Here is a 23,452-nt window from a genome sequence, read left to right as displayed (position 1 = left end):
CTTGGATTTTATTGTTTTTTACTCTTCCAAGGTTTATTTACTCATCACCATTTTACTGAACAAGAAGTTATTTAAATCTTCACATTATACCATTCTGATAACTTCACTATTTGTCTTCTTTTCTTTACACTCATGCTGCTAAACTTATGTTTGGCAAAACGAAACAGTTACTTCCTCTGTTTGATTTTTTCAGCGAATTTGATCTAGGAGTTTGTCTTTATATTCTGTTTATTGCTATTTATAGTTTTTTGGGCTAGTATGTTTCACCATCTCTATATAAGATTCTTCCTTTGTGCCCAAAGCTATCATGATGAATCCATTTTCACCTTGGCTAAGCTTCATTGAAAAATTTAAGGAAAAGTCTTGGACCTAGTTGAACTAGGGTGGACTTATAGGAAGATGCATTTTATCTCATATTGTATCTTTTCACAGCATCAGTCCCACTATCCATGATTTGGGTTGCATTTCAAAGGATAAAGTTTTATTCTTTTTTTTTTTTAAATTTATTTATTTAACTTGAAAGTCACAGTTACACACACACACACACACACACAGATAGAGAGATAGAAAGAGAGAGAGAGAGAAGAGAGGAAGCAAGAAAGAGAGAGAAGTCCTCCACTGGTTCACTCCCCAGATGGCCATGATTGCGGGGCTATGCCGATCTGAAGCCAGGAGCCAGCAGCCTCCTCCAGGTCTCCCACGTGGTTTCAGGGCCCCAAGGACCTGGACCATCTTCCACTGCCTTCCCAGGCCATAGCAGAGAGCTGGATCGGAAATGGAGCAGCCAGGTCCTGAACCGGTGCCCATATGGGATGCCGGCACTGCAGGTGGCCGCTTTACCCGCTACACCACGGTGCTGGCCCCAAGTTTTATTCTTTAAAACCCAAGAAGTCAGAAACATTTCTTAGTACAAGTTCCTTTACTCAGTGTATTGAATATTGCATAATTTTATTTGAAAGTATTAAAACATTTTTATTCTCACTACATAACTTTTTACAGCAACTCTTTAAGAGATAAATGAGTGAAAATGGAGTGTATTTTACTAGAAGGTTAAGCATGAACTCCAGGCATATCTTAGGTACTCATGTTAAATTAAAATGTTTAAAGGAAGAATAAAGGGTCTAGAATAAGTTTTATTTCACTGTGCTAAAAATATTTATTCTTGCAACTGCACATATCTCAAGATTTAAAAATTTCACTTCAAAAAGTCAAGCTAATTCATAATCACCTGAATTAGGTGAATGAAGACAGTTGGGCACTGGGCAGATCTTTTAAATTTAAAATACACAATTAAATATGTACTTCTCACACTACTTCATTTTCTGCTTTAATTATCTCCATGTTGGATATAGGCCATGCCTTCTTACATGGATTTGAGATTTGACTTTTCTCATATTTTGTGTAGAATACAGGAAATTAACTGTTGGAGCTTGGAATTGGTTCTATGAATGCAAACTAAAAGGAATTAAGATGTTAACATAACTGTGATTATGCAGATTATGTGATTATACAGATAATTATGTGTTGTCAGATTATGTGGAGCCCTACATTTCAACAAGGAAAGTACTTACATGGAATTGCTGCTAACTGTCAAAGGGGAAAAAAATAAGTTTGCCATGGGTAACACAACATGTGCACGACTGAAACTTAAAATCAAGGAGTCATAGAATTTTTAGCAGGTATGGTGATAAAATGATTCTTCCATTTTGCTTTTATCTTGAAACTATAAAAAAAGGAATTATTCATTCTAATTTTTAGAAATCTGAATGTTAGCTGTCATTATGTTTTAAATAAAACTTATCTCTCAAAACAGATGAGTGTGAGCCATAATATATCTTTTAATGTTCTTTTTAGGTAAATACAACCACATTTCCATAATTGAGAGCAAAGAGGCTTAGCATTTTCAATGTAAGTTGAAGACTAGGTTGCTTAGCAATATTCAAATGAGAGAGTCCTTCCTCTGGAACTGGTTATAAAACAGTTGTCCATGTGAATGTATGCCATGACAATTCAGAAAAGGAAATGATTTCTTAGCATCTAAATTATAACCACACAGGAGACTGAGTAATCTAACGAAAACAGTCCAAACTGCCAGTGAATTTTACATAGATGAATGTAACCACATAGCACTGATTAACTATAGATTGTTAGGTGTGTGTCATAACCATTCACCAATCTCTCCCAAGTGCCTTGCAAGGTCTTCATAGTGCTGGCAAATGAAAGGAAGACCTCAATTCTCTTCTAGATTTTATTTTGTATGTTTTTCCCCCCTCATATCTGTTGCCTTCAATGCACATTTCTTGATTTTCATATCATTACTGTTCTTTAACTGTTAAGTTCCAAGTTTTCTATTCTGTGACTATTTTAAAGATATACTATTTATTTCAGAGTTACCATAAGTGGCATATTTATTACTCAATTTATGCTTTTATAAGTTCTTCTATATATAGCACTATGGAACACAGTGGGTTAAGGTTGGATGTATTTAGCACAGGGCTTAAACGCTTTGCCCAAAACATCTTCTGTGACTGCTATTGTTGCCTTTCATGCTGTGTTGCCCACTTTCAGTGTCTGCAGATACAGAAGTTTTATTATATGTTGTAACTGGTTACTTTTAGTCCTTTCTGTGTGTAGCCATTAATCTGTTCTCAGCAAAGCTTTTATTTTTGGTTGTTGGTACAGAACAGTTCTCTGCATGACCTTGGACCAACCCAGTTTTTCCATTTCTTGCTCATTCTCAATGGAGAACAGATTGAGAATGCAATAGCCTCATAGAAAGCAACTGTCTGAAACAGCCTGGACCTTGTTCTTGTTTCTCTTAAGGAATATTAACATTTCCTGTCCCTCCCCCCATAAATTAAAAAAAAAAAAAAAAAGAAAGGCAAAGTGACAGAGAGAGGGAGAAAGGGAGGGAAAAAGAGGAGGAGAGGGGGATAGGGAGACAAAGAGGAGGGAGAGAGGATCAGACAATCTTCCATCTGCTGGTTCACTCCCTAAAAGACCACAATAGACATGGCTGAGCCAGGTTGAAGTCAAGAGCCAGAAACTCCATTCAGGTCTCCCAATCCTATGGCAGGGGTCCAAGTATTTGGGCCATCAGCTTCAGCCTCCCAGTTACTTTATCAGTAAACTGGATTGGAAGCAGAAGCAGGACTCAATCCCAGGCACTCTGATATGGGATGTGGGCATCCTTGATGGTGGCTTAGCCCAGTGCACTGAAGAACTGCTCAGGATGGACTGACCTTTATTCCGCTCTCTCCTGAAAGTAGGGTATCCTTCATTGCTTTTCCCAGTGTCAACTCAGATAGATGAGGGTACTTCCTAAAGGTCATGGAAAATGGACTGAAAAGATAAGTTTATTCTGGTGTAAAAAACTGAAATCCACACGTAGTTTTTTCATAATATGCATGAAGACTCCCAAATGCATGGATTTAAAAAATTTTTGGCACCAAATTAAACTTATTATGAATTTATTTGAGAGGAAGGGAGGGACAGAGGGAAAGAGTGTGCCCCGCTTCACTGGTTTAGTCCCCACATTCCCACAATGGCTGGGGTTGGGCCACATTGAAGCTGGGAGCCAGGAGCTTATTCAGGTCTCTGATGTGGGTGGGTATGCACCAGCGACTTGAGTCTTCACTGCTGTGCTCTATGGTATACACTGCTGCACTCAGGAACTGGAGCCAAAAACAGAACTCTGGTACTGTGATAGGGGATACAGGTATCTTAACTGGTGTTAACAATCACTAGGCCAAACACCCACCTCAAATATATCTTTTAACTCCACTTTTCCACAAAAGTTTTGAAATACTTTAATATATCCTAGGGCAGCCTGGTTTTTGGAGTCTCTAAGGTGGGTGCAAAGTAGGCACACACAGTCAAAACTCCATCTGCCCTGGGAAACTTCCTTGTACCTTGAGAGCTGAGACCTCCCTGGTCCCTTGCTGCCTATGTGTAAGTAACAAACCCACTGTCCATAACTTAATGTGTTCCATTTCACTGGACACAGACATGTGGATGACATGTGTGTTGTGGATATAATCAATAGCTCAGGATGCAAAGAGCACAAGTATAAGGGTTCCTATTTCTGGTAGCTGACATTGTGGTGATATTTTCTATTCTCCATGGAATGAGAATCCTTTTTGGGGTTGGTAATTGGTGAAACTTCTCTGCAGTTGGCCTTCCAGAGGACAGGATCATAATAAACTGTATAAAGTGCACTTTGAATGCATGGATCTTACACCTCAAGCAAGGTATGTAGAGCACTCACGTTTCAGGAAGAAATATTAGAATTTCTGCTTATAGTTAGTTGCAAGTCTCATCCTTTTATTTCTTATTTTTAAATAAGGCTCAAAAGAACTCACTCATTGTTGGCAGCGTATTCTCGTCACATTCCTTTCTGCTCCGACGCTGACTCTAGGACCAGTCTGCTCATCTGCCACCTGTGAACCAGTCTAGCAATGTGACCAGCCCCGGGCTCACACTGGTCATTCTATTTTTCCAGCCTGTCTTTAGCCAGTTCTGCATTCTCTTTGCTTTGAAATATAAGTCTTTAAATTAAGAAAGACATCTTAAAGAAAAATGTCTGTTTATTAGATCCCTAAGTGATTAGGAACGGATAACTTCTATGGTATATACTGTCCTAAGGAGTATTCCCTTTAACATAGTAAAAAAAAAAAAAGCCCTCAATCTTTATCCATGATGACTTCCTGTTTCTAAACTCTTCACCATCCCCTTTCTGTGCAGATCATTAAAAAATTTACAAATATTGAGGAAATAGCAATTATGTTTATACAGCAAGAGAAAAAATCAAAATGTTTTAAGGTAAAAGATTTGTTCAAAGACATATAGATCAAAAGTTTAAAAAATTGAATATGTACATATAAATAGACCAAAGTAGCAAAGGAATTTGCTCCTTATGAAGTTAGTTTCATATAAATGTTTCATAAAACAAATAATACATTTTATGTAAGTGACCATTGTTTTCCTGCATTTTATTGGCCAGAACTTGCTTAAATTCAGATATATCTTCACTATGCAGCAAAGTTCCCTAACTACTTCATTCCTTTTAACTTGAAATATAAAACATTTGCTGGGGCTAAGGACACCCATAAAGAATTCTAAGTTTTATACAAAGTTTCAAGCAAATGCCAGTGCTTGCTGGCATGATCTTGATGACTCTGAGACAGAGCATCTGTGGCTTTCTGCTTTTAACGTTGCTTGCAAGGCGCTGTGGTCTGCCGGGACATCTCTCATGGGGACTCTGTCTTGATTAACAGCATGACTATTCAGCCAGTTCCTTAATATAAAAATATTGACATCATCCTTACAGCCTCCTTCTTCATTACAATTTATATGCAATTACCTGTGGAATCTTGTAAACTGTACGTTTATAATGATTTTCAGTTCTCTCCCTTCCTCCTTACTGCATTTGCCACTACCCTAATTAAAACCTTATGGCCTTTCTGGGCTATAGCAATACTGTCTAATGGGTCTTCCTGCCACCCTTACCCATCCTCCTATCCTTCAATATTTCCTTTCTTTCTTCACATTGTCGTGAACCATGTTTTCTAAGATATGTGTCTATTTTTGGTATTCAACTATTTGAGTAAATCAATGCCTGTCTCTTACTTGCTGTAGAAAAACCTTCAAGTTTCTTCAAGGGCCACTCAAGTACTTTCACAATTATCCCTTCGAAACTCGGCCCCTTACTATTCCTGGCCTCTGTACCAAACCATGCACATTTCATCAACAGGCTCTTTCACTTTACCACATTCCCCATGTCTTTCTCTTTCTGTTCCTGTCTCTACTACCTTTCCTCCACCTGTTTGTCTAATGGGTTCTCTTAAGACCTGGTTCAAGTTTTGTCTTTTTTGCAAGTATTCTTGAGAGGTCAGCTATTTCATACTTACACACTTCTTTATCAGATCTCAATGACAACACATAGCACACTCATATGAAGTTGAAAATATTGCTTTTTCTAAAATGAACAGTTTATTTTCAGATTTATTGGAATTTTATTTTTAATGAGATTTTCTGGTTGAATTAAAAGGTTCAGAAATCAATTTATTTTATTAGAACTATATTTTTGCTGATAAAATTATGAAATTATTATTGAAAAAATAATATGGAACACTTCTACAAAGCAAACATACTAAAATAAAATATTTCATCCACATAAATTATTTCATCCACAAGAGTAAACTCACATCCATTCTGGAGTAATTGAATGCAGTGACTTTTGTTTTTAAAAACTCATAAGGTGAGATATATGTAAAAGGGAATTATATAATAGAGTTGCATGCCATAAAATAATGTGTAAGGTTGGAATAAAAAGAACAGAATAAACACATTTTCAATAGTTTTCTGACATTTTTCATTGAAACTGTCAAATGAATCAATCATGAGGTTTTTTAAAAACTAACCAAAGATAGTGTATTTTTACAAACTAATAGCTTTAAAATAGCTGAACAGAGACTTTGATACTGAATTCCTTAAAACAATAAGAAGTGATCAATAGAAATAAATTATTTTTGGGTCATTCAGAAATAGCTAAACCATCCCCAGGTCACATTGGTGTAATATAATCTGAAGAAGGCAGTTTTGTTCTAAAGTTTAAATTTTTATTTCTGCTAACATTTTCAGCAAATACCACTTAGAAAGTTGCTTAGAGTATAATTGTATATCTCCAAATAAAGTTACATTGTTTGAGTACGATCCAATCATTCCATAATATTTTTTAAAAATGTCACTTCACTAGCACTGGTTCTTTATGATCTCTGAATGATTACTTAGTCACACTATTGGCCTACCCAGAACTCCAGTTAAAGAAAATCACTACTGAAGCTTCATGAATGTCACAGGCAAAGGCATTGCTGTGAGGGAGATCATGAGTGGACCGCAAGCATGGCGTTAGCATCCCAGCACAAGAGAAAATAATCAGATAGGAGATGCTGGTTTTGTTTCTTAACTGGCACTCAGATATGGAAAATATTTCTTAATTAAACAATCACAGTGAATTCAGAAAATAATAAATGAAAGCACTATGAGGAAACAAAAGCAGAATTACTCCAATCACAACATTAAAAGTCAACGAAGCATAGGTAAAAGGCATATAAACTTACAGTTGTTGTATAAGCAGCTTCTGGGTCATCTTCCAGCACCCGGGAGAGACCAAAATCAGAAACTTTGCACACTAAGTTGCTGTTGACCAATATATTCCTTGCTGCTAGGTCTCGATGCACGTAACCCATGTCAGAAAGGTATTTCATGCCTGACGCAATGCCTCGGAGCATCCCGACCAGCTGGATGACTGTAAAGTGGCCATCATGTTTCTGCAAGAGAATAACAATTGTATAACTTCATTTGTTTAATTCACTATGTGTATGCATTAAATAAAACCACTGAATTCACTTTCCTAGTTCCAATAAAGGTAAGCTTCAAATCTGTCAACCATCCATGGTGTTCATAAAGGAATGTAAGAAGTCGTTTGACATTGAATGGAAAGGGAGAGTCAAGTCGGGAGCAAAGAAGAACTCAAAACAGAACAGAAGGAAACCAACCAAATTAACTTCCAGAAAAAAATCATTTCAAAAGCATTAGGGAACTAAAGTCAAATAAAGAGACAAGGCTATTGGGAAAACAGAATCTGCTTTCTACCCTTGTAAACTGTTAACCAGCCATAGTGGTGGTCAGAACTGGGGAATGACGAACTTGTGCGGCAACAGGAAATGGCCAGGTTCAGGAAAAAAAAAATAGTGGGATTTTTTTTTTTTTTTTTTGCTGTCAAGGGTCAATTGAATATTTACAACATCATTCACAGGCTATACAAAATTATTAACTTAAAAATTAACCTGCTATAGATTTATTGAGCTTCAAGTCCTGCCTGCAAGTGCCTTGGCAGGGCCAGATCAAATGATTTCATGGGCCTTTTAAGACCTGAGGGTCAGATGTTCCTCACCCATGAAAATTACAAGAGAAATCTAAAAAAACAAGCAAACAAAATGACCAGATTAAAAAAATTTTTTTTTCATCATATAGGGAAAATAAAAAATAATTTGGCAACTAATGGAAAACTGGACTCTTTTAGCTCCTGTTTGGGAGGACTGTATCAAATACTGTAACATACATAATGAGCCAAGCACTATTATTGATACATAATAGTCAATCCCATCTTATTTCTTCTACCCTAGTCTAAAAATAACATTTTTAAAATAAGTAAAATACATAGAATTGTCATCTGTGTAAGATGTATGCACCAACAAGACCAGCTACAAACAGTACCCTTGAAATTAGAGAGGATGAAAATAACAATATTTTAAGTCTGAAAAGTATGCATAGTATTCTACTAAGTTATTTGGAGACTGCTGTTTCTAATGGAGTATAGTGAAAGATGAAAATGCTCAAGCTGTTTTCATATAGCAGGAAAAGCTTATTTATGAATGAGTAAAAATGAGTATCTCAGCATCGACAGCAGGTCTTTATTACCATACATTGTATACATTAGGCGCAAATAAAAGCATCTTAATTTGTTTTAAATTTAAAGCTTTTCATGGAGGTCTGATTTAACACCATAGTGTAGCTTACACACAGGGACTATCTGATTGCACGTATCACAGTGACACAGTCTCTCAAAGGATAAAGATTCATTGGTCAGTTAACAAAGCAGCTTACACTACAAATGGAATAAACTTTGTCCTATAATATCAACCTATCTCTCCAATAGCTCTGTGATAATATCTCCCCATGCAAAGAAAGGAAAAGAACTTTCTCTTAAAAGAAACACGCTTACAGAAAGAGTATCCATTTAAGCAGGCTCTTCTGTATAATTAATGTGTAAAAGATAACCTAGCAAAGAAAATCTTTGGTGTTATTAGCTCTTTATGTTCCTAATCCATCTTCTTAGACAGTGCACTATTAGATGAGATCTACCTCTTCTATCATGTACCCTACCTCCCTCTATTAGGAATCTCAATACCCATGAGTAGAATTAAAGCATAAAAAAGGATTATGCTAAATTTTAAAAAGTGGCTCTTTTATCTATTAAAAATTGAAGCTGCCTCCATTTTATGTCAAGCAGGATTTCTTTTTGTTAAAGAAACTTTTTATTTCACAATAGTTTTAATTTTACAAAACAAAAATTACTAAGTAGTACACAGTTCCCATATACCCTACAGCTGGCTTCATTTATTATTAACATATTAAGTTAGTATATTTGTCACAATTAATGAAGCACATGCAGATTCCCTTATATTTTAAATCTAAACTACTTCTATACCTCCCACCCCTCCAAACCTCCTGGAATTATCATTCTGTGTTCATATAGTGTTTTAATTTTGTTTCCCATATATGGAGGAAAACATGTCTTTCTGTGTCTGCTTATTTCATTTAATTGGACGTCATCCAGATTCATTCATTTCGCTGCAATTGATGGATGAGATAGTAGAACATATTAATGAACCATTTGAAAATTCAAGAATGCCTCAGTTTCCTTATATGTACAATGGGATAGCAGTCATCTAACTCAGGTTGTAGGGAGAATCAAATCTAAAACATGCAGCACATTTCCTGGCTTACCCTTAATGATAGTTATGATTTCACATATCCTCATAATTTTTAGTTTTTGTAATTTTAGGATAAGTCAGAAAATTCTTCTTTGATACCCCTGAAAAATCAGCTGTCAACATAAGTTCCTTTATACGTAAAGAGGAACAATTACTTAGTACCAAAGTGAAATTTAATTTCGCTATATGAGGCTGGTACAAAGCAAAAAAATATTTTTAACAGCTTTCTTGAGAGATAATTCGCACACCATACAATTTGTCCTTTCAAAATATACAATTCAACTGTTTTCAGTGTGCTTGTAGAGTTGTTCAGTCATGACCAAGATAAATTTTAGAGCTACATAATTACTAGTAAGTACTTCCTGCTTTCCTCAATACATCCTGAGGTCCTACCCAAGCACCAATCTATTTTCTGTCTACGAATTCAACTATTCTGCATATTTTTTATAAACAGAATCATGCAATATCTGGTCTTTTGTGACTTCATTGATTTAACATAATATTGTCAAGGTCTATCTGCATTGTTGTATATACCAGTACTTTATTCTTATTATTGCCAAATAATTTTCTATTTTTGCGGTTTACTCTCTCAACAGTTGATGGATATTTGGTAACTTCCACTTTTTGGCTATTAGGCAGACTTTTAAAATTAGTTATTTTAAATAGTATTATCACTAGTGTTTGTGTGGATTAATTGCTTTCATATCAACCAAATTACAATCATGTTTCTAATAATGATAAGTGGTATCATTTAAAAATGATACTTTGTTATATGAAAAGAATCTAAGATACTTTCTCCATCTTCTCTCATAGGACTATATAGTTTGGCCAAAATGTTTTCAGGATACATGGGGTCAGGGGTCAAAACTATTTTCATAATAGCACAAAGATAGGAAGCTTTATTTTTTCACTAGTTTGATATATGCACTTATGGTACAAAGTTCTGATGGGTAAAATACAGGAGTGTTAACAAGATAAAGCAGAAGCACTGAGCCACACTGTATTAGTATTTTTACACATTTCAAAATAAGGATAGACAATGCATATGTCAAACCTAAAAACATTAATTTCATTACATTCTGATCCCTGATTACACTTTCAGGATTAACACCTGTGAGGAAGAGAAGCAAGCAGGATTGAACAGAAATTCAAAGACAGTGCGTTCAGCACAAAGGCCTCCATCCATTCTCTGTGATGTTCTGGATCTAGGTTAACCCTTCAACGCTGGTCTAAACTAAGGAAGAAGTGCCATGCCCATGTGCTCCCACATCAATCATTTATTGTATTTAGGCTGCCCTAGTAAAGGATCCACGGACAGAAGTATGAAAGCTTTTTCCAACCAAGTGCAATTCCCAGAAAAGGTGACTCTGCTAAGACAGAAGTCTAGAAGCATTAGGAATAAAGGAGTAGATCCTCACATCTCTCCCAATAGAGTTCCTGCATGCAAATCTTTTTTATAACATGTTTCTTTTTTTTTTTTTTTGATAGGCAGAGTTAGACAGAGAGAGAGAGAGAGAGAGAAAGGTCTTCCTTCCGTTGGTTCACCCCCCAAATGGCCACTATGGCAGGTGCAGGGCCCAAGCACCTGGGCCATCCTCTACTGCACTCCCGGGCCATAGCAGAGAGCTGGACTGGAAGAGGAGCAACCTGGACAGAATCCAGCACCCCAACTGGGGCTAGAACTGAGGTGCCAGCGCCGCAGGCGGAGGATTAGCCAAGTGAGCTGCAGCACCGGTCATAACATGTTTCACAGGAACCCCAATCCAAAACTGTTTATCTATATATCTATGTATCTATCTCCCTTTCTGCCTATCTTTTATTTATAAAATGTGGGTTTGATGAAATAGAAGCTCTTTCAAGTCTTTGGGAATGCATATCTTAGTTGCTGCCATCTTATTCTGCAGCAAAAAAAAGTTAACATTCATTAAATACCACACAGCCACCACAGTCTAACCTCTTTACAGGTACTTTCTCAATTTAATCCAATGTGCAGTTATTGTCTCCATCATGTAGATGGTCAAATTGAAGGACAAAGAGATTTAATAATCTTGTAAGTGGTGGATTCAGGATTTGAACCCTGGCAATCTAATTGCTGTGTCTATGTTATTATCTATTGGCATATTATTGAAAATGAGCTGGCCCAAGATTTATCTCAGCATGGCTGGTTTGGGCAACAAAATTTGGCCCAATAAAACAAGTTCTAAAAGACCTCGAGGGCCATTAAACCAAAAATAAACAAAGAACAACTCTAACAAATGAGGATCCATTTATCTATGTCTGGCTGAAAAAATAATAGGTCCATTTATTCATACATGAGGTACAGCACAAATGTATTTCTCTACAAATGATCCAACTTCCTGCTTCAAACAAAATCTACATTACTTTTTCTAGTCTTTACTAACATATCCTCCTCTAGTTTTGTTTAGGATATACTGTTTTCCCTTGAATGTGGAAGATAGTTAATAATACATGCTGACTGAATTAAATAACCTTTGATATTATTTTGTAGTGCTGTGGTTGCTCTTGCTATATTATTCCTATTTTCTTGAATAAAATAGAATGTTTTCTTAAGGTAGGACATGGGTTTCATCCCTTTTATGTAGCAGTTCTATTACAGCATCCACTGTACTGCCATGCATTGTGTCAACGCTCGATAAATATTAATTCAAATTGAATTGAATTGTTTATGAGGGGAGAAGAAAAATGTGAGAGCACCAAGATTTAATATCTTTGGGCTTCCTACTGGAGATTAATCAAAAAGAAACTATGAATTTTTTTATGACATATGGTTTCTTCCTAGGAAGGCAGATTCAAATGAAAAAGAGTGAATGTGGCATATTTACACACTGCATCCCCGAGCTTAGTAGCTGGAATTCAGTTTGTCTTCATCCTTCTCTTCCTCGCTCTCTCAGCCTGACTGCTGAGAAACAGAGTTTACCCTCTAAGTGACAGGAAGCCCAAGCCCGACTGGAAGGGGCTTCTGAAAGCCGTACACAGCAAGGTCTGCTATTCCTGAGAGCTGCAGAGCTCCGTCAGGCCCTCTAGCACAGCACCCACTCGATCAGAGCACTTCTGACCTGTCACATCATCTCTGCGCTAATGCAAGCTTGTCCCAGTGGTCTTCAAGGCCATGGCTCATGGGTTGTACTCACACTGAAGCCTCTCAGCATCCATTCACCTGAAGCTGAGCTCAAGACAAGTGTAAGGTGAGTGCCATGATGTCCTGAAGCCATCACATCATTTTCTAAAAAGTTGTTTTTAAAAAGTGTGTTTATATCCTATGAAAACATAAAATCTCATCCTGTCACTCATATAAAATCAAAATGATTTTTGATGACAAAATAAAACCAGTGTCTTCAGCATGAATACAAAGACCTGATCTTTGCTTATATCTTTAGTTTAGTCTCACATTCTTATTTTATTTCAAAAATTTTATGCACAATTCACTTATAGCATATGATTTTTTTTTATTTAGACAGTTCACTATCCCTGGAATATCTTTCTAGTTTGCACCTGTTTTTTTCATTGACACATATCATCTCTTCTAAGAGGCCCTTGTAGATCTCCACATTCATTCTTTCAAATGTCACTAATTGAGTATCTACTATGGGCCTGCTATTGTCCAAGATGTTAAGGATCAACTTGGGAATCAGAAGAGAAAGATGCCTGCTCTAGTTGTACCTACATTTAATTGAAGGCAAGGAGACTGAATAAATAGGTTAAAAAAAGAATGAGATAATGTTAAATAATGATGAATTATAATATAAATAAAATGGAGTGCTATGAATAGTAAATAGTTCCCAACATACTTAAGTGGCTTAAGTTAGGGAGGCATTTGGTCTGCATGAGCAGTAAAGGCTAAGGTCCCCAGGAGCTTGTTGAGTGACAGAGAGAGTTAAGGGGACTAGAGGCAATGCAGGTAGATGCAAAATCAGGTGGGGCCAGTACAAAGAAACCGAAACCTACAGAAGACTTTTAGTTTAATAATATATTTGAGCTTAGAGAATAGAAGCAATTTGGAAGCCAGTAGAGTAATTCAGGAGAGTGATATTGGTGACTTGAACCACATCTAAAGTGTATTTTAGAGATAGAGCCAGCAAGACCCATGACTGACTAGAAGGAAGAGAGGAATTGTCAGGAAAGTGGAGGAATAAGTTGGACCAAGTATTTTTTTTATTGCATTTAAAGTACACTGTCTATGCCAGCTTTAGCTAAAACCATTTTGTATGTGTATTTGTCTTCCATGGATTTGAAAATGATGTCATCTATGGCAATGAGCACACATTGTTTTGTTCATCCTTGTAATCCAAGGATCTAGTAATCTTCCTGGGACACAGTAGATACTAAACAGTTATTTGCTGGCTAGAACTGACATAAATTTACTTATTTTTCTTTCAAAAGGGGTGGAACTCTTTAAACTTTTTTGTAAGTTGTAAGGCATTTTCTTGAAATTTTTTTATGGAAAAATTTATTATAGGAGATTCTCTGAGCAGATCATGAATAAGTAAGATGTATCAGAATCTTGCTACACTTGCAGTCATCTCCACTTTTGAGTGCCACACTCTTTGTTTATGGCTACCGTATTCTTACGTTTTTGCTGCAGCATGAGGAAAAGGAGACTAAATGCCTTTCATCTATTTTTTACTATGTTCCATTCTAGATCTTCACTGGAGAATCATGGTCATGTCAAGCACAACAACCAAATAGCCTTAGGGACTTTTAAAGATCTGTGACTTATAGAGTAAATCATTGTGTTCTAACTTCATTGCTGAAAAATGTGCAACACTCTATACAGCATATAATTCTAGTCAGTGAATATGAATGATAAACAATATGACACTCAGTACATGATAAGTCACTCTTCTTGAGTAGAATTAATAAAAAGTGCATATCACTCATTTCACTAATATGTACAGAGGATCCAGTTCACAAAGTGGTGCCTTGGTTACTTGTAACAAATAAACCCACTTTCAAAGATTGCTTATGGCAGTTTAAACTCTAAAGGGAAACAATAAAAGTTTGGTTCACATGTATGTCAAAAGACTTTTTTGGTTCACTAACCTTAAGTTGCATGAAATAGCGCTGGTCATTCAAAGAAGAATGACAAAAATAGAAGGCTTACCTGATGTCTTACAAAATTATTACTAGCAAGCCTCTAACTTGAGCTATAAAATGGCTCTACAGGAAATGCACCTTACTAAATGGTTTACAAAAAGAGTGAGGCATACATACAGAAGACTCTTACTCTCTTGATCCCTCCTTCTGTATTGCTAGAGGTCATCCTGAGGAAAGATGTTGCCAGAAATGTAATGGATTCATAAGAGACAGAAGATGAGCATCAATAAAGAACCATACAACAGAGGAGTTGACCTCCAGGTTACTGATTATCCCTTAGTCCAAAGATATCCCCATCTGCACTGTCTGTATGTTTCATTTCCTTTTGCTTTGCAACCTGAAATTCCACAATTAAAATTCCATTTGGGGGGTAGCATAGTGGGGAAAGCCACCACTTGCAGTGCTAGCATTCCACATGGTCGCCAGTTTGAGTCCCAGCTGCTCCACTTCCAATCCAGGTCTCTGCTATGGCCTGGGAAAGCAGTAGAAGATGGCCCAAGTGCTTGGGCCCCTACACACACATGGGAGACCCAGAAGAAGCTCCTGGCTCCTGGCTTCAAATTGGGTCATTGTGGCCACTTGGGGAGTGAACCTGCAGATAGAAGACCTCTCTCTCTGCCTCTGCCTCTCTGTAACTTTGCCTTTCAAATAATAAATAAAATAAATCTTTAAAAAAATAAAAAAATTTATATTTGGATCAGAAATGCATGTACAGGATACAAACTCATCTGGAGGAATTCAAATAGAATTTATGAGTCACTATTTGTATGAGGTAGTCTAATTTAATATCCAACTAGAGCTAAGCCAATGAGAGAAAGGGAGGATTAGAGCTGAGCAGAGTAAGAGTGGATGTTTGTTTCCATGGTTAAGACTCAGCTAGGGAGTGATGGAATTCAAATCCAGGCTACTCTTCGAAGTCCAGCTTCCTGTTGATGAGTACATTAGTATGCAGTGGTGATGGCTCAAGGATTTGGGTCCCTATCACCCACGTGGGAAACCTTGATTGAATCCCAGGCTCTTGGCTTTATCTTTACCCTGTCCTCTGTGTGTGTGGGCATTTGGGGGAGTGAACTAGCTGATAGTTGTTCTCTGTCTCTCTGTGTCTCTCTTTCTGTCTCTCTGCTTTTCAAATAATTGGGAAGCAAGTGAATCAATATTAACAAAAATGATTACAGTGGGGTGAGAATCCAAGTTACAGGTGGTTTTCCTGAAGTGGGAAAAGCCTGGCCTTGGGGCAAGGAAGATGAGGAATATGCATTACTGCACGTGGGATTCACAGGTATAGCAGTAAGAGCTGAATATTTCAGAGTCTGGATTGAAAACATGAAGAAAGAAGTAGATAAGCTAGAAAAGTGCTCTTTAATTTTTTTTTTTGCCTCGGGCAAGTCATGTAGAAGGGAGGAAGACACACTTTTTCATTTTTTGAAGGAAACTCCTGGTCCTCTTCCCTATTGGAAGTTACATCCTTTAGCTGTAATCTGTGTTTAAAAGTTTTTATGGATCTGCCTAGGGACTTAATTAATATTGTAAAAAGAAATATTTATGGAAAAATGCGTTTTGAGTTCTGAACAGACGATTTACAAATGACTGTAGAAAACAGTCCCTGGAGGATTTCACATACAACTTAAGTTTAAAGTTAAAATTCAGTTTTTATGTTTCTAAATCAGAAAGTTGACTACACTGTGACTTTTAAAAATGTTCTTGAATTTGAAAAAGAAATGACTGGGGTTATTTATATATTCAAAAATACCAAAACACACTTGTTTTAAAAATAATTGAATAATGTCAGTATATCTTTTTATTGAAAATCATCTTGGTTCAGCGGCCTCCCTAGTGGAAAATCTTATTACAATTTCCCAAAGAATACTTGTTAAATCTTTAGAAGACTTTCTCTCATAGTTATCATGGATTTTGAATTTAAGTGAGGCAGAGTTGTATTTTTACAAATAGATGGGAGAAGTCATCAAGAATGGAATCAGAAATTTCAATATAAAAGAAACTTAAAATATTATTTTTCATATGCCTAAAAATCTAGAAGAAAAGGAATACATAGGGATTTGTGAAACATGGTACATGAATTTTAGAATTACATTTTTAAGAGCCCAAACTGAATCTGAATATAATATAGCTTTAGCTTACCAAGCTTACTACTGAATTTGCTTTTATTTTTTTAAAATAACTTTTTGCTCAGGTTTCTGTGATGGTATTCTACATTTGGTACTGGTTTGCTGCATTTACACAAAGCTAAGAAAAAATGTAAAGATGTTTTGGCTGGCATTGTGGGCAACATGTCACACATGCTATCATCTTGATCAAGCATCACTTGAAGAGTTTCAGAATTGCCCAGTGAAGGTTTTGAAGAAGGCCCCTGCTTGTGTCTGCATATCTTATAAAAATATCTCTCTGAAGGTAATTTTGATTTCTAGCTATGGTTGGGAAACACAAGTTTTGGGCTGAATGTTCAGTTCTGTACATCCAAAACCTCCTGGATGGTCCAAACAAGGAGACAGGAATGACAACAGAGGAGTACTGGAGAATGCATGGAAATTCTAGATTGATAAGCATAATTACAGGTTACAAAACAATGGGAAGAATCAATGTGAAGTCTTATATTTAAAAAGAGAATTAATCAGGAGAATTTAAAACAATTTCATGGTAACAGTAATACAAATGACATTAAACAATACAGCATTAAAGGGCTTAAAAAATAAATTCAGGGTATTGGATTCTGATGCTCTAACTCCTAATTTAAAAATAAAAGTTCAGCCATTCATGTGCTTAATTCTAAGTGCATGAAGTTTCATACAGCTGGATGCTTAATGTCCCATTATTTTTAGCACAGTATTTAGTAATAGGATGGCACACTCATGGTAAATGATAACATTCTTCTGCTGCGTCAAGTTGCATATATTTTTCTCTTTAATGAAGACTCTTCTGTAACTCTTAACGGTTTTAAGCAGCTATTTGGGAGTGTGTGTTATGGCACCATGTGTTAAGCCCCTGCTATCAGAGTACTGGTTCACACTGGGGCTAGTTTGTTTTTAATCCAACTTCCTGCTAGTGCACCCTGGGAGGCAATAGAAAAAGATGATGGCATAGGTACTTGGGTTCTTGTCACCCCCATGGGAGTCCCAGATGGGCAGCCTCAGCTGTTGCTGGCATTTGGGAAATGAATTGGTGTATGGAAGATCTCTTTCTCTCTCTCTACCTTTCAAAGAAATAAGAATAAATGTAGAAACATTCATAAAAAAAATCTATTATAGTGAGTAAATGTAATTTTACATTTTTTCACTGTCAAACAAAATGAATGTGATATAGATTCATTTCACTCTTATATCTCAGCACAAATGTAAGCACCACACACAATTTATAAGAAAAGTGTGCTAATATAATACAGTTCTCATTATTAATAAATAAGTAGCATAAGGTAAAATGCCATCTTTACTAGATTTGTAATTTGAGTACATAAATATTTAAAAGAGTCTTTTAATTTTTAAATTAATATTTGCTTTGTATTTGTTCAAGGAAACTCTTCAAATGATTCACATTGCTTTTGAAATGCTAACATGAACTTATATGTATTATTTAAATACTCATATTCCTGGGGAATATCTATGTTTTTTTAAATAGTGAAAACCAAAACTATTTTTAGCTATATGGATAAGCAGACTAAGAAGCAATAGAAAAACAACTTTAAAATACTTACTGACATATTTTGAAATATGCTTTAGTAATAATAATAATAATAGATGATATTATGGGTAACTCACTATGTATCAAATATTATTCTAGGAGTTTTATGTCTATCAGATACTTAATATTATAATACAATTACCTTTAGAAACAATTATTGTATTGTATGTTATTTATAGATTGTAATTTTCCATGAATCTTCTCTTTCTTTTACATACTTTATCCAACTCATCAGAAAACCCTGTTGGGTCAACTATCAAAACACTTCACAGCATTTACCACTTCCTATCAACTACACTTCAAATATGTTTATGGAAGTCATTATCATCTCCTTCCTGGATTATTGCAAAACTCTTCTTTTTGCCTCCATCCATCTGTGCCTCACTACAGTTTCTTCTCAATAAAGCAACCATGATGATCTTTTTAAATATAGTTCAGGTATTTTCCAACTTTGGCTGCACATTGGATTCAACTGGGAAATAGTGAAGCATGTGTCCCATCCCAAGAGACTAATTTAATTGATCTGAGGTACAGCTTAGATCTTGCAATTCTTAAAGGGTCTTCAAATTAAATGGTTTTCATGTGTAGCCAAGGATGAAAACCATTGTCATTCAATATCTGTACCCCTTTTTGCCTCCATCAACTCTCTGACTTCTACAACCATTTCCCTAAACACTCCACCCTAACCATAATGATTGGGTGACTATATATTTTTATTATCCTTACAGCATAGTAAGAGGGTCATGCTTAATAACTCGGAAGAGACAACAGCATGAACTGTCATTGTTGTAGGGAAATGGCATGTGATCACTAGGCATAAAGAATTATTTGCAGTTCTATAGTAATAGAATATTCCAACCTCAGGGCATGGCCCTCTTTGGACTATTTTCCCTTGGTATCCACTGTTTCCTCTCACTTTCTTTCCATCTTCACTCAAATGCCAGTTTTCAGTGAGCCCTTCCCTGTCTACCCAATTTAATTCTAAAACCCATTCTCATGTTCACTTCCATTTCTTAGGCTTTATTTTTCTCTACAGCAGTAACAGCATCTGATGTATCATCTCTTTAACTGAAGTCTTTATTTTTCTTCCTATTACATTTTTATTTTATGTTTTTGTCCTCTTGGATATTCAAAGCTCTGGGACAGTAACTGGTCTACTGTAGTCTGTTTATAGATATTTGTGTAAAAAATGAATGAATGATTGATCAGTTGTTTGACATTGGGCAAGTTACCTATCTTGCTTTGCCTCTGTTTCCTTCCTAGCAAAATGGAGACACAGTGTTACTTCATAGTGTTGTTGTAAACAGAGGATGAGTTAACAAATGGGACTGGAATAATGCCTAACTCAGAGAAACACATCTAAGTGTGTCACATTAGTTAATTATAAATATTAATCTTCATTTTTTTTACTTTAGCTACTGACTTTCAGGTGGACACCTGGAAATATTCACTCTGAAATTGTCTCACTTCAGAGATATATATCAGTCTAGTGTTGTGTTGGTAAACCTGCTGTCTGGAGAAACATTAAGCAGATTTGTAGCATTTATCCACTTCTATGCGGTAAGTACTCCCATCATGGCTGATTTCAAGCTATTGACAGTGTAACAACCAGTTAATAAAATTCCTGAAAAGCATCTCTTACAAACTAGCATGAACTGTCTCTGTCACCTCACAGTCAGGATCTTGCTTTCTGGCTATACGCTTCTTTCCCTTCAGATCTCTTACCCTCATAAGCAGAGATATCATTGTACTGCCACCTATTTATGGGCTATATGTTCTATAACTGTCGCAGATGCTTGAAACTGAGGACAGTACTGACTTTCACATAAACTGCTTTTACTTATACATACACACATATGTTAACATTTAATTTACATACAGTAAGAGATTAACAATAAAAATTAACAATAAAATTGATCAATTATAACAATATACTGTTATAAAATTAAAAATGACTTATTATACTCTAGTAATTCTTACTTTTGTGATGATGTAATTTGATATAATCCCCATGTGATAGGATGAGGTGAGGTGAATGATACAGGCATTGTGCCACATTTCAGGTTGATCCTGGGTCATTAAATCATCACAATGTCAGTGATTGGAAATCAAAAGGAGACAAGGCTATTGACAGGGAACCCTTGCTAGTTGAAGATTTTTTGTTTTGGTGTGTGTGTGTGTGAACTTGGAATTATGTCACAATTGGAAGTTGTTTCTTTTAAACTAATCAAAGTGCAGCTACAGAGGCTGCAATCCTTCAGCATTCATGTGGGTGAGTTTAATACTGCATCTCACCTGAGGATTGTATTTCTTAAGCGCATCCTTTACTGTCTATGCTATTTGAAACACTTGGGCAAATTTGGGTAACATCCACACTGCTGGTTCTGCTTCAATTTCTTCTTCATCTTACTCTTGAGATGACTCAACAAGTTCTTCCAATTCCTCATTTGTTAATACTTCTTGATAGCCTACTATATGTTCTTCTAGTTTTTTTTTTAAGATTTATTTATACATTTGAAAGGAAGGGTTATATATATATATATATAGAGAGAGAGAGAGAGAGAGAGGAGAGACAGAGAGAGAATCTTCTATCCACTGGTTCACTCCCCAAAAGGCCACAACAGCCAGGATTGGGCCAGGTAGAAGCCAGGAGACAGGAGTCAGGAATCTCTTCTTCTGGGTCTCCCACATAAGTGCAGGGGCCCAAGTTCTTGGGCTCTCCTCCCCTGCTTTCTCAGGCACATTAGTAGAGAGCTGGATGGGAAGTGGACCATCCAGGACTGGAATAAGTGCCCATATGGGATGCCAGAGCTGCAAGCCACAGCTTTAACCTGCTGAACCACAGTGCCGGCCCTTCTTCTAGTTCTTTTTTTAATGGTTTATTTATTTATTTGAGAGGTAGAGTTACAGATAGAGAGAGGGATAGACAGAGGTAAAGGTCTTCCATCTTCTGGTTCATTCTCCAAATGGCCATAGAAGCTGAAGCTGAGCCATCCGAAGCTGGGAGTCAGGAGTCTCTTTCGGGTCTCCCATGCAGGTGCAGGGGCCCAAGGACTTGAGTCATCTTCTACAGCTTTCCCAGGGCATAAGCAGAGAGCTGGATTGGAAGAGTAACAGCCAGGACATGAGTTGGCACTCATATGGGTTGCCAAGACCATAGGCAGAGGCTTAGTCTACTAAGCCGCAGTGCTGGCCCCCTCTTCTAGTTCTTGACATCAAGCATATTGGCAAATCTTTCTGCACCAATTTGTCTTCCTGCATGAATGAATTTCCTAATTTCCCCACTGATCCCAGAAAACCTTTAAAACCATTCATATCTTTACTCCACAGGATCTAGTAGGCATTTATGTTTCTGATTTTAATTCACCTACAGATTTGATAAATGTTATGACATCAGCAACAGTGCACAATTTCCAACAGTGCATTATGTTTGGACTAATGTCTGCATCGATCGATGACTGAACGTGATCAATACTAGGTGGGTGTATGTGGCTTTGGCAAACCTAATAATGTCCTGGCAATGGAACTGAAGCAATGAGGCTGTGTTAGAGGTAGAAATACAGTTTTGACATTTTCATATTCATAGCAGAGTCAGGAGGCCAGGTGTGTTCCCGGGGCTTTATATAAAAACCCTTCCTATTGCAAGTATTTTCTATTTCTAGCATGAAGCACTGGTGGAACTATTCCACAAAGAAGATGGTTGTCACCCACACTTTGTGATTATGTTACCAGAATACAGGCAGATAATTTTGTTTTGAGAGCACTTGGGATCATCGTGTGCATTATGCTTGGCTTCACCATATGCCCTGCAGTATCAACTAACATGCAGATAGCATATACCATGTAGCTAAGCTAGACAAAAGGAAGATTCATGTTTTGGGTAGGATGTGATAGGGCAGTCAGTGTGAGATATCACCCGGCTGTTCAGAATGATACGCAATTCAAAATATGTGAATTGTTGAGTTTTGGCATTTTCCAGTTCATATTTCAAACTGCAGTTTTCTGTGGGAAACTGATACCATAAGCAGAACTCTGGCTCAGGGAGAACTACTGCACTTCCTCTTCTACCCAATAAGGACTTCTAGCCCATAACATTTCTCTTTATTACTATCCGATCAGTCTTTTGTTTTCTTTTCTACATAGCATGGATCCACTTATTTCTTTCCTGAAATATCCTTTCACTACCATCTCCAATTCCATTTTTTGTACCCATGTTTTACTGTGATAACCTGCTCTATAAAACAGAAGTCAAGTATGCACACCATTTGCCGGTACCAGCTGGACGTTCCACATAACCAGGTGACTATTTCATTTTTCCTAGGGGCAAAGATAGCATGTTTGGGTGAAGAATGCATGTAACTCATATAAAAAAATTGGGCCTACAGATCAGAAGATCCTTTCTTACACGACCTACACTGTGAATCACAAAAATTTAAAAAATTTTGAACTGCTTATCCTTGCTTGCACCCTGAAAAAACTGTCCCTGGAGTGGAATCTGCTCCTTTTGGCCCAGTTTTTAAATGATCATCTACTCTGTGTTTTAGCTTTAGCTATTATTCCAGACATTTACCTCAAATGGAGGTTTACCCAAATCTCCCATAGGAACTCTTCTCCTACAATGTGTAGAAATGCAACAACACCAGGTATCATTTCCTTCAATTAGTGCTTCTTTCTCATAAACCTACCCGGATTCACAACACATAGTCCTTGCAATCTTGGAAGATGTGGGGGCTTCTCCATTCCGAAGCTCATCATCCACAAGGGTCCTCCATTTTCTGCCTTCCCATCTCCTGAGCTATTTTGCCTCTGCCTCATCAACTTTTTTTTTCCCTTTAATTCTCCCTTTCTCTTTTCCTTCAGCATATAAATTATCTAAATTTCTTTCTATCATAAAAATGTCCTTGATTTTAAAATGCTACTACCAACATTTAAGCAACTGATAAAAGACCATAAAGTATTAAAAGGAAAATGATAGAATCAAAGGGACACAGAACGTTCTACAGCATTAGTTGGAGAAGACAAGCTCCCATTCTCAATACTGGATAGAACATCCAGAGAGAAATAAGTAAAGAGATAGAGAACTT

General features: G+C 36.6%; 1 protein-coding gene across 5 annotated transcripts in view; it reads right to left on the bottom strand.

Moving 5' to 3' along the window:
- Positions 1 to 23,452, bottom strand: part of EPHA6 (EPH receptor A6) — a 1,031,027-nt gene that overhangs the window by 116,182 nt on the left and 891,393 nt on the right. For all 5 annotated transcript variants that reach the window (XM_051859384.3, XM_051859387.3, XM_051859383.3 and 2 more), the window contains one exon: positions 7,122 to 7,331. In XM_051859384.3, the coding sequence (XP_051715344.3) occupies positions 7,122 to 7,331 (210 nt within the window). The remainder of the gene's footprint in view (positions 1 to 7,121; positions 7,332 to 23,452) is intronic.

The sequence above is a fragment of the Oryctolagus cuniculus genome, chromosome 4, assembly GCF_051225735.1.
Source record: "Oryctolagus cuniculus isolate XC-2025 breed Fujian yellow rabbit chromosome 4, ASM5122573v1, whole genome shotgun sequence".
NCBI classification, from domain to species: Eukaryota; Metazoa; Chordata; class Mammalia; order Lagomorpha; family Leporidae; genus Oryctolagus; species Oryctolagus cuniculus.
Note: the sequence above shows the minus strand (reverse complement) of the source record. Positions and strands in the feature narration are given on the sequence as shown.